This window comes from Somniosus microcephalus, chromosome 11 (assembly GCF_052327205.1).
Source record: "Somniosus microcephalus isolate GS21.2 chromosome 11, FLI_Smic_1.0, whole genome shotgun sequence".
Lineage (NCBI taxonomy): Eukaryota > Metazoa > Chordata > Chondrichthyes > Squaliformes > Somniosidae > Somniosus > Somniosus microcephalus.
Genome location: NC_140997.1, coordinates 207,190,403 through 207,202,639, shown reverse-complemented (window position 1 = coordinate 207,202,639; position 12,237 = coordinate 207,190,403). Strand labels below are relative to the sequence as shown.

At 48.5% G+C, this 12,237-nt stretch overlaps 1 protein-coding gene across 2 annotated transcripts in view; it reads left to right on the top strand.

Moving 5' to 3' along the window:
- Positions 1 to 12,237, top strand: part of slc6a11b (solute carrier family 6 member 11b) — a 220,431-nt gene that overhangs the window by 17,431 nt on the left and 190,763 nt on the right. For both annotated transcript variants that reach the window (XM_086001774.1, XM_086001773.1), the window contains exon 6: positions 11,113 to 11,245. In XM_086001774.1, the coding sequence (XP_085857900.1) occupies positions 11,113 to 11,245 (133 nt within the window). The remainder of the gene's footprint in view (positions 1 to 11,112; positions 11,246 to 12,237) is intronic.

Here is a 12,237-nt window from a genome sequence, read left to right as displayed (position 1 = left end):
ACACCCCAAACAGCAGCAGAGGAGCACCACAGTGAGACACAATCAGAACACCCGAAACAGCAGCAGAGGAGCACCATAGTGAGACACTATCAGAACACCCCAAACAACAGCAGAGGAGCACCACAGTGAGACACAATCAGAACACCCCAAACAGCAGCAGAGGAGCACCACAGTCAGACACAATCAGAACACCCCAAACAACAGCAGAGGAGCACCACAGTGAGACACAATCAGAACACCCCAAACAACAGCAGAGGAGCACCACAGTGAGAAACAATCAGAACACCCCAAACAGCAGCAGAGGAGCACCACAGTGAGACACAATCAGAACGCCCCAAACAACAGCAGAGGAGCACCACAGTGAGACACAATCAGAACACCCCACACAACAGCAGAGGAGCACCACAGTGAGACACAATCAGAACACCCCAAACAACAGCAGAGGAGCACCACAGTGAGACACAATCAGAACACCCCAAACAGCAGCAGAGGAGCACCACAGTGAGACACAATCAGAACACCCCACACAGCAGCAGAGGAGCACCACAGTGAGACACAGTCAGAACGCCCCACACAGCAGCAGAGGAGCACCACAGTGAGACACAATCAGAACACCCCAAACAATAGCAGAGGAGCACCACAGTGAGACACAATCAGAACACCCCAAACAGCAGCAGAGGAGCACCACAGTGAGACACAATCAGAACGCCCCAAACAGCAGCAGAGGAGCACCACGGTGAGACACAATCAGAACGCCCCAAACAGCAGCAGAGGAGCTCCACAGTGAGACACAATCAGAACACCCCACACAGCAGCAGAGGAGCACCACAGTGAGAAACAATCAGAACACCCCAAACAGCAGCAGAGGAGCACCACAGTGAGACACAATCAGAACACCACAAACAGCAGCAGAGGAGCACCAGTGAGACACAATCAGAACACCCCAAACAGCAGCAGAGGAGCACCACAGTGAGACACAACCAGAACACCCCACACAGCAGCAGAGGAGCACCACAGTGAGACACAATCAGAACACCGCAAACAGCAGCAGAGGAGCACCACAGTGAGACATAATCAGAACACCCCACACAGCAGCAGAGGAGCACCACAGTGAGACACAATCAGAACACCCCAAACAACAGCAGAGGAGCACCACAGTGAGACACAATCAGAACACCACAAACAACAGCAGAGGAGCACCACAGTGAGACACAATCAGAACACCCCAAACAGCAGCAGAGGAGCACCACAGTGAGACACAATCAGAACACCCCAAACAGCAGCAGAGGAGCACCACAGTGAGACACAATCAGAACACCACAAACAACAGCAGAGGAGCACCACAGTGAGACACAATCAGAACACCCCACACAGCAGCAGGGGAGCACCACAGTGAGACACAATCAGAACACCCCAAACAATAGCAGAGGAGCACCAAAGTGAGACACAATCAGAACACCCCAAACAGCAGCAGAGGAGCACCACAGTGAGACACAATCAGAACACCCGAAACAGCAGCAGAGGAGCACCATAGTGAGACACTATCAGAACACCCCAAACAACAGCAGAGGAGCACCACAGTGAGACACAATCAGAACACCCCAAACAGCAGCAGAGGAGCACCACAGTCAGACACAATCAGAACACCCCAAACAACAGCAGAGGAGCACCACAGTGAGACACAATCAGAACACCCCAAACAACAGCAGAGGAGCACCACAGTGAGAAACAATCAGAACACCCCAAACAGCAGCAGAGGAGCACCACAGTGAGACACAATCAGAACGCCCCAAACAACAGCAGAGGAGCACCACAGTGAGACACAATCAGAACACCCCACACAACAGCAGAGGAGCACCACAGTGAGACACAATCAGAACACCCCAAACAACAGCAGAGGAGCACCACAGTGAGACACAATCAGAACACCCCAAACAGCAGCAGAGGAGCACCACAGTGAGACACAATCAGAACACCCCACACAGCAGCAGAGGAGCACCACAGTGAGACACAATCAGAACACCCCACACAGCAGCAGAGGAGCACCACAGTGAGACACAATCAGAACACCCCAAACAACAGCAGAGGAGCACCACAGTGAGACACAATCAGAAGACCCCAAACAGCAGCAGAGGAGCACCACAGTGAGACACAATCAGAACACCCCAAACAACAGCAGAGGAGCACCACAGTGAGACACAATCAGAACACCCCAAACAGCAGCAGAGGAGCACCACAGTGAGACACAATCAGAACACCCCACACAGCAGCAGAGGAGCACCACAGTGAGACACAATCAGAACGCCCCAAACAACAGCAGAGGAGCACCACAGTGAGACACAATCAGAACGCCCCAAACAGCAGCAGAGGAGCACCACAGTGAGACACAATCAGAACACCCCAAACAGCAGCAGAGGAGCACCACAGTGAGACACAATCAGAACACCCCACACAGCAGCAGAGGAGCACCACAGTGAGACACAATCAGAACACCCCAAACAACAGCAGAGGAGCACCACAGTGAGACACAATCAGAACACACCAAACAACAGCAGAGGAGCACCACCGTGAGACACAATCAGAACGCCCCAAACAGCAGCAGAGGAGCACCACAGTGAGACACAATCAGAACACGCCAAACAACAGCAGAGGAGCACCACAGTGAGACACAATCAGAACACCCCAAACAGCAGCAGAGGAGCACCACATTGAGACACAATCAGAACACCCCAAACAGCAGCAGAGGAGCACCACAGTGAGACACAATCAGAGCACCCCAAACAGCAGCAGAGGAGCACCACAGTGAGACACAAGCAGAACACCCCACACAGCAGCAGAGGAGCACCACAGTGAGACACAATCAGAACACCCCAAACAACAGCAGAGGAGCACCACAGTGAGACACAATCAGAACGCCCCAAACAGCAGCAGAGGAGCACCACAGTGAGACACAATCAGAGCACCCCAAACAGCAGCAGAGGAGCACCACAGTGAGACACAATCAGAACACCCCACACAGCAGCGAGGAGCACCACAGTGAGACACAATCAGAACACCCCAAACAACAGCAGAGGAGCACCACAGTGAGACACAATCAGAACACACCAAACAACAGCAGAGGAGCACCACAGTGAGACACAATCAGAACACCCCACATAACAGCTGAGGAGCACCACAGTGAGACACAATCAGAACACACCAAACAACAGCAGAGGAGCACCACAGTGAGACACAATCAGAACACCCCACACAACAGCAGAGGAGCACCACAGTGAGACACAATCAGAACACCCCAAACAGCAGCAGAGGAGCACCACAGTGAGACACAATCAGAACACCCCAAACAGCAGCAGAGGAGCACCACAGTGAGTCACAGTCAGAACACCCCAAACAACAGCAGAGGAGCACCACAGTGAGACACAATCAGAGCACCCCAAACAACAGCAGAGGAGCACCACAGTGAGACACAATCAGAACGCCCCACACAGCAGCAGAGGAGCACCACAGTGAGACACAATCAGAACACCCCACACAGCAGCAGAGCAGCACCACAGTGAGACACAATCAGAACACCCCAAACAGTAGCAGAGGAGCACCACAGTGAGACACAATCAGAACACCCCAAACAGCAGCAGAGGAGCACCACAGTGAGACACAATCAGAACACCCCAAACAGCAGCAGAGGAGCACCACAGTGAGACACAATCAGAGCACCCCAAACAGCAGCAGAGGAGCACCACAGTGAGACACAATCAGAACACTCCACACAGCAGCAGAGGAGCACCACAGTGAGACACAATCAGAACACCCCAAACAGCAGCAGAGGAGCACCACAGTGAGACACAATCAGAACACCCCACACAGCAGCAGAGGAGCACCACAGTGAGACACAATCAGAACACCCCAAACAACAGCAGAGAAGCACCACAGTGAGACACAATCAGAACACCACAAACAACAGCAGAGGAGCACCACAGTGAGACACAATCAGAACACCCCAAACAACAGCAGAGGAGCACCACAGTGAGACACAATCAGAACACTCCACACAGCAGAGCAGCACCACAGTGAGACACAATCAGAACACCCCAAACAGCAGCAGAGGAGCACCACAGTGAGACACAATCAGAACACCCCAAACAACAGCAGAGAAGCACCACAGTGAGACACAATCAGAACACCCCACACAGCAGCAGAGGAGCACCACAGTGAGACACAATCAGAACACCCCAAACAACAGCAGAGAAGCACCACAGTGAGACACAATCAGAACACCACAAACAGCAGCAGAGGAGCACCACAGTGAGACACAATCAGAACACCCCAAACAACAGCAGAGAAGCACCACAGTGAGACTCAATCAGAACACCCCAAACAGCAGCAGAGGAGCACCACAGTGAGACACAATCAGAACACCCCAAACAGCAGCAGAGGAGCACCACAGTGAGACACAATCAGAACACCCCAAACAGCAGCAGAGGAGCACCACAGTGAGACACAATCAGTGCACCCGAAACAGCAGCAGAGGAGCACCACAGTGAGACACAATCAGAACACCCCAAACAGCAGCAGAGGAGCACCACAGTGAGACACAATCAGAACACCCCAAACAGCAGCAGAGGAGCACCACAGTGAGATACAATCAGTACACCCCAAACAGCAGCAGAGGAGCACCACAGTGAGACTCAATCAGAACACCCCAAACAGCAGCAGAGGAGCACCACAGTGAGACACATTCAGAACACCCCAAACAACAGCAGAGGAGCACCACAGTGAGACACAAACAGAACGCCCCAAATAACAGCAGAGCAGCACCACAGTGAGACACAATCAGAACACCCCAAACAACAGCAGAGGAGCACCACAGTGAGACACAATCAGAACACCCCAAACAGCAGCAGAGGAGCACCACAGTGAGACACAATCAGAACACCCCAAACAGCAGCAGAGGAGCACCACAGTGAGACACAATCAGAACACCCCAAACTGCAGCAGAGGAGCACCACAGTGAGACACAATCAGAACACCCCACACAGCAGCAGAGGAGCACCACAGTGAGACACAATCAGAATGCCCCAAACAACAGCAGAGGAGCACCACAGTGAGACACAATCAGAACACCCCAAACAGCAGCAGAGGAGCACCACAGTGAGACACAATCAGAACACCCCAAACAGCAGCAGAGGAGCACCACAGTGAGACACAATCAGAACGCCCCAAACAGCAGCAGAGGAGCACCACAGTGAGACACAATCAGAACACCCCAAACAGCAGCAGAGGAGCACCACAGTGAGACACAATCAGTACACCCCACACAGCAGCAGAGGAGCACCACAGTGAGACACAATCAGAACGCACCAAACAACAGCAGAGGAGCACCACAGTGAGACACAATCAGAACACCCCACACAGCAGCAGAGGAGCACCACAGTGAGACACAATCAGAACACCCCACACAACAGCAGAGGAGCACCACAGTGAGACACACTCAGAACACCCCAAACAGCAGCAGAGGAGCACCACAGTGAGACACAATCAGAACACCCCACACAGCAGCAGAGGAGCACCAGTGAGACACAATCAGAACACCCCAAACAGCAGCAGAGGAGCACCACAGTGAGACACAATCAGAACACCCCAAACAACAGCAGAGAAGCACCACAGTGAGACACAATCAGAACACCACAAACAACAGCAGAGGAGCACCACAGTGAGACACAATCAGAACACCCCAAACAACAGCAGAGGAGCACCAGTGAGACACAATCAGAACACCCCAAACAGCAGCAGAGGAGCACCACAGTGAGACACAATCAGTACACCCCAAACAGCAGCAGAGGAGCACCACAGTGAGACACCATCAGAACGCCCCAAACAGCAGCAGAGGAGCACCACAGTGAGACAGAATCAGTACACTCCAAGCAGCAGCAGAGGAGCACCACAGTGAGACACAATCAGAACGCCCCAAACAGCAGCAGAGGAGCACCACAGTGAGACACAATCAGAACACCCCAAACAGCAGCAGAGGAGCACCACAGTGAGACACAATCAGAACACCCCAAACAGCAGCAGAGGTGCACCACAGTGAGACACAATCAGAACACCCCACACAGCAGCAGAGGAGCACCACAGTGAGTCACAATCAGAACACCCCAAACAGCAGCAGAGGAGCACCACAGTGAGACACAATCAGAACACCCCAAACAGCAGCAGAGGAGCACCACAGTGAGACACAATCAGAACACCCCAAACAGCAGCAGAGGAGCACCACAGTGAGACACAATCAGAACACCCCAAACAGCAGCAGAGGAGCACCACAGTGAGACACATTCAGAACACCCCAAACAACAGCAGAGGAGCACCACAGTGAGACACAAACAGAACGCCCCAAATAACAGCAGAGCAGCACCACAGTGAGACACAATCAGAACACCCCAAACAACAGCAGAGGAGCACCACAGTGAGACACAATCAGAACACCCCAAACAGCAGCAGAGGAGCACCACAGTGAGACACAATCAGAACACCCCAAACAGCAGCAGAGGAGCACCACAGTGAGACACAATCAGAACGCCCCACACAGCAGCAGAGGAGCACCACAGTGAGACACAATCAGAACATGATCGAGAAATCCAGCGATGTGTTGAAAGCTGCCTGGGCAGGTCGGGAGATGGGATCGGCAGTATGCTGCAGATCAGGTGTCCAGAACAGAGATCGCCTATTGTGCTCTTCACAACTTTGCCATTCTGGTAAAACTGCGTTGTGACATGGCTAAGGAGGAAGCCCTGGCTCTGGTGGATCTAAGATTGCATAGAACAGACCATCAGGGTGATGTGCACACAGAAGAGTCCTCGCTGACTGCTGCATGGAGCACCAGAGGATAAGCCTTTGTAGAAGTTTGCTCCTATGTCTAACTTGGTATTCCTTGGATACCACAGTCTGACCTCCTTTTCCCCTCACTTGCAAATAAAGAGACATTCACTCAATCCACTACCCATCCTATCATGTGATAACACATCAACTGTCTTTACCCTGATGTGTTCAAGCCAGTAATCATCACCTGAAATGAGCCAGCACCAAATGAGCACCTTTCCTGTATTGACTGTATCCTCCATGAATAACAATGTGCCATGTCAGTGCACACTCTATGTTAATAAAATAATTGCAAAGTGCAGGCAAACAATCACCTAATTATTGCCTAACTATGCTTCCTCTAGGCATCTACATGTGCCTTTCTATCATCTATTCTAGTGCTCCTTCTAAGTGCCATCTGAGGGCCAGGATCACAGAAAGTGATTGGCTCATCATGCTATACAGAAGAGGCATAGGACAGAGTTATCCCTTGTCTCATTGCAGCTAGCTCCTGGCGTAGAGCCACTGCTGGCTGTGTCTCCTGGGCAGCCTGGTCTTGCCTCGCATGTTTCACTGGCATATTGTTCTGAGGGGCAGTGGCGGATTCACAGCATGTGCTGCTGTCCTCCGAGACAGTAGTATCAGGCTAGTGGACTCCAGCATTCCATTGGGCCCTGTGGTCCCAATGATAAGTGGCATGGCTGGTATAATGGCTAACAGATTCTGAAGGCCCTGATGCACAGCAATCACTATGGTCTGAAACCCACGCTCCAATCTATCTCCTATTACTTCCAGAGCTGCAGTTTGTGCTTCAGTGGACATGGAGGCGCCAACTGGTTGCTGGCCGCTTCTTAGCTGGGCTTCTGCTGCAGATTGCAATGAAGCTGTCACTTGCTCCATTGGTACCCACACAGAGCAGAAAGATTTTGCCACAAAGGAGATTTGTAGACTGAAGATGTCACACCCGCCAGTTGTTGTACGACCTCGGAGGTTGACGTAGGTATAATGTTCCTCAAACATCCTTTTATCAGGTGAGTACCCATGAATTCTGGGACCCTTGTGCAGAGGAAGATGGGGACGGATGAGTCAGCTGCAATTGGTGGGTTGATCTCATCTTATCGTAATAAGGGAGTAAAAACTCTCCAGGTCCTCCTCCTCCTCCTGCTCCATTATCATCTTCCTCCTCCTGTGCTTCCCTACTACTGCAGTGGATCTGCAGGAAAGAATGGGTAGAAGATAAGAATGGTTGAGCATTACTTCCTGAGGATTAAGGAGACAGAAAAAGGTGTGCTTCAGGGGAAATCCAGGGTGACACTAACCTGGCACCAACAAGATGCCACCAAACTTGCTATCTCTCATGATAGTAGCTAAGTGAGCACCCACAAGCTGCATGGGCTTGTCCTCGACGGATTTGAGGGGTTTAAAGAGGGGATGCCCCCTCCGTTGGCCTGCCTTCGGCGGGCATTGTGCGCCAATTTGTCCTGCAAAAACTTGAGCAAATTATGGTAAGGCTAGAAGTTGAGGAGTGTGTGCCAAGTGTCAAGTGAAAGCTGAGGTGAGGTGTCAAGCTGTTAAACTGGATGATGGAGTTCTAGGGTTGTACATGTAAGAAATTGCTGTGAGGGTTGCTGGGTAGCCATAGAGCCACTTTTCACCAGAGTACAGTACAAAGAGTGTGCTGGTGCTCGTTCAAAGTGGGCAAGGAAGAAAATTAAAGAGTGCCGAGTGTATTACCTTGCTAGCCCTGGTGAGGCCACTGAACTTTTTGTGGCACTAGTCTGCAGTCCCGGAGATGAGAGAGTTAGTAGCCGGTGCTAGTGTCACATCCCTCCAGCCAACACGAGTTACAGTTCTGGCTAGCTTGGTGGCACCCACACCAAGTGCGTCCTGCCTTCGATTTCTTTGAGGAGGGCTCGGAGGTCTGAATCAGTGATGTTCTGTGTTCTTCCTCACTGGCTTGGTGCCATGCTCTGCTGCCCTCTGGGTCCAGATGGGGTGTGTGTAGGTATAATCCTGTACAAGTAAACCATAAATATCACAAAGACATGCAGTGAAGGTACTTGAGAGTGAAGTGAAAGGCCCAAGCACTTCTCCTCTCTTGCCAGTTTGTCTCCTAGTCCGCTGATGAAGAATGCAGGCTGAGCTGTGACTTTAAAGGATGCACAGAAGTTTCCAAGTAGTTCAGCTGTTTTTACATGGGTTTTGCACCAATGTCTTACCAATGGCAATGCAAATGAGCAGACCCAGGAAACTTGTGTGTAACCTCCTCCAGAGGCCACCAACAGGTGCAATTTTATTTTTAAGGGGCAAAAGCTGTTTAACACATTTCGAGGAAATGCTAGGCCGTATCTTTGGCAGCTGCATCACAAACTGCTCTGGTGTAGAGTTTTATTAATGGCAAGCAAACACATTGTATTCACATTTACATTTCTAATTTAACATGGCCTAACCACAAAAATGATTAATTCTAATTCATTTTGAATGTTTAAAGTCAAAACCCTGTAATAATTTTTGGGCTGACCATGCTGTGAAAGCTAGATTATAACAAAGCAAATAAAGTATTAAGGTCACTTTAAGAATTACTAAAGGAGTAACTATTGATCCGATTGTTTTAGAATCATAGGATCATAGCATGGTTACAGCACAGAGGGAGGCCAGTCGGCCCGTCGAGCCCGTGCCGGCTCTCTGCAAGAGCACTTCAGCTAGTCCCACTCCCCCGCCCTTTCCCTGTAGCCCTGCAAATTTTTTTCCTTCAGGTACTTATCCAAATACCTTTTGAAAGCCACAATTGAGTCTGCCTCCACCACCCTTTCAGGTAGTGCATTCCAGATCATAACCATTCGCTGCGTAATTTTTTTTTCCTCATGTCGCCTTTGATTATTTTGCCAGTCACCTTAAATCTGTGTCCACTGGTTCTCGACCCTTCCGCCAATGGGAAACATTTCTCTCTATCTACTCTGTCCAGACCCTCATGAATTTGAACACCTCTATCAAATCCCCTCTCAACCTTCTCTGCTCTAATGAGAAAAAGCCCAGCTTCTCCAGTCTATCCACGTAACTGAAGTCCCTCATCCCTGGAATCATTCTCGTAAATCTTTACTGCACCCTCTCCAAGGCCTTCCTAAAGTGCGGTGCCCGGAATTGGACACAATACTCCAGTTGAGGCCGAACCAGTGGTTTTTAAAGGTTCATCAATGGAATCTGTTTTTCAATGGAATGTGAGAACTTACCTTTGAACCACTATTGAAACAAGGTTTGCAGTAGTAGAGGCACTGCATCTAGGACAGAATATCAACTCCTTATCTTTTCAATGGTTCGGTGGACAATGGTTTAAGATTGTTTTCACTCCACCCTCAGTTTTAATTCCACCAAACGGTGATCATGAATGTTTAACCACACCGTATAAGAACAAAATAATGAACTACAAATTCCATGAAAAAATTCTCTTGTGTCTTGAAATATCAGAGTGTAAATCTTCAGGCGTGTACTAATCTAGGTATGTATCTCACAAACAGCAAAAGTTGCAGCTCCCCTTACCAGGCAGTCTTTCCAGGTAACATCAGTTTGGGCCCCATAACATGAAGGCTCGACCTGGGAGCCAGCTAGTGGGAGCGTCGGTGGATGTTCTTATCAGTCCCTGCACAGTTATTCTTGCCCCCAAACCCTTTCTCTTGTGATAGTTAATAATTCATCCTGATGACCTCTCCACTGCACTCAATTCTTTTCATTACACTATCAGCCTTTGTTCCTCTCAACCCTAACCTTGAGAATCTCCCAATCCATGCTTCTCAACTCCTAGGGCGTGCACTTTATAGTTATTTTGCTAGTCACTGTACAGATATAATGAGTTGGAGTAAATACACAAATGACCATGCGATGTAAATTTTGCATTAACTCTCTGAAATCCTAATTTTCTGTGTTCCAAAAGCTGTATTACACAGTGGGGAATCAGGATTATTAGATAGATTTTAGATTTGGAACAACCTAATTAACTTGTTAATATAACAGAATTCGATAAAGACAGGTTATCAAGGTTCGTGACTTGTGGTAACTTTATCAAAATACGAAACGCAATTTTTACTGTCTATATAGAGTTACTCATTTGGTATGTACGTTCATATTTATTTCCAACTACTTGTAACCTTTTGCTAAAAATGAAAAACTGACAAAATGTAACTGAGCTAACTGGTGCGTATTGTAGCATGATGAAAAAGATTGGTTTAAAGAGGTTTGTAATAAAATATTATTAATGATCCTCAGACGTAGAGTGCTTGGATTATCAAGTGGAATCGACCATATTGGAAGTATACGATGGGAACTGGCCCTCTGTCTTCTTGCTGCTTGGATAATCTGTTATTTCTGCATTTGGAAGGGACCAAAGTCCACCGGAAAGGTGAGTTTATACATAACTACTTAGTTATATTTAACATTCGAAACTATAGAAATATAGGCATCATCTGAACACTGCTTTTATAGTCTGAATGGAAGAATCCACTTTCCTCAGCAATAGTATTTAATGCGGTTTGACATCAATCAATAGTATAGTATCTAATTCTACTGCTGGCTGTGTAATTCCTTCAGTTATTACTGGTGGTTTAGGGTAATTTCCTTTGCAAAGCCAATTGGCTCAACATCACCAAATAAAATGGTTTTATAAAAATGCTGATCAGCTCTTGTACTTCCATATAAAGTGGTTCTGACATACATAGAAATAATTTAACATTGATTTTGTTTTTAGGACATTTTCATATTTTACATACTGCATCACTGTTAGTTTTAGGTCTGAAGAAAGCCAGTTTGTACTGTACAATGAATTGGTGTATAGGTTTCTCATGGACTAGCCTCTTTCTTGTACTTAATGCTGTCACTGCATTTGATAGGACGCTCGGTGTTACCTTTCACTGCTGTGCTAAGCTCTTTAGCTGCAAGGGAATAATTGTCGGAGATATGTGTTTATCCATGGCCATGATAAATACTGTTCAGTGATCACAAGGTCAGTTTTTCCTCTCGCCCCAAAAAGGAGCATCCCATTGCCACACAGTGTTCCCTCTAGCGCCCAGCGAAGCACTGGCAAACCTTGCTCACTGAAAACAGGCACATGTGAATGCGAGCCAAGGCTGAACTGTGATCTCCTGACTCTCTGGTTTAGTTGGCTCTTGACTTCTAAATTTACATTGAATAATGTGCATGCCGCATAGGGTATTTTATTTATAAACCTTGTTACAATGTATATATCATAAAACGTAGAAAAGTTACAAAGTCAATGTCAAATGATAGCCACATATAATAGGCTTATGAATTTGCAGTCCATAACTCAACTGACACAGAAAGAGATGGAGTAGTGTTGTGATCAGAACCTTTTACAATACTACACTGTAGTAGGGA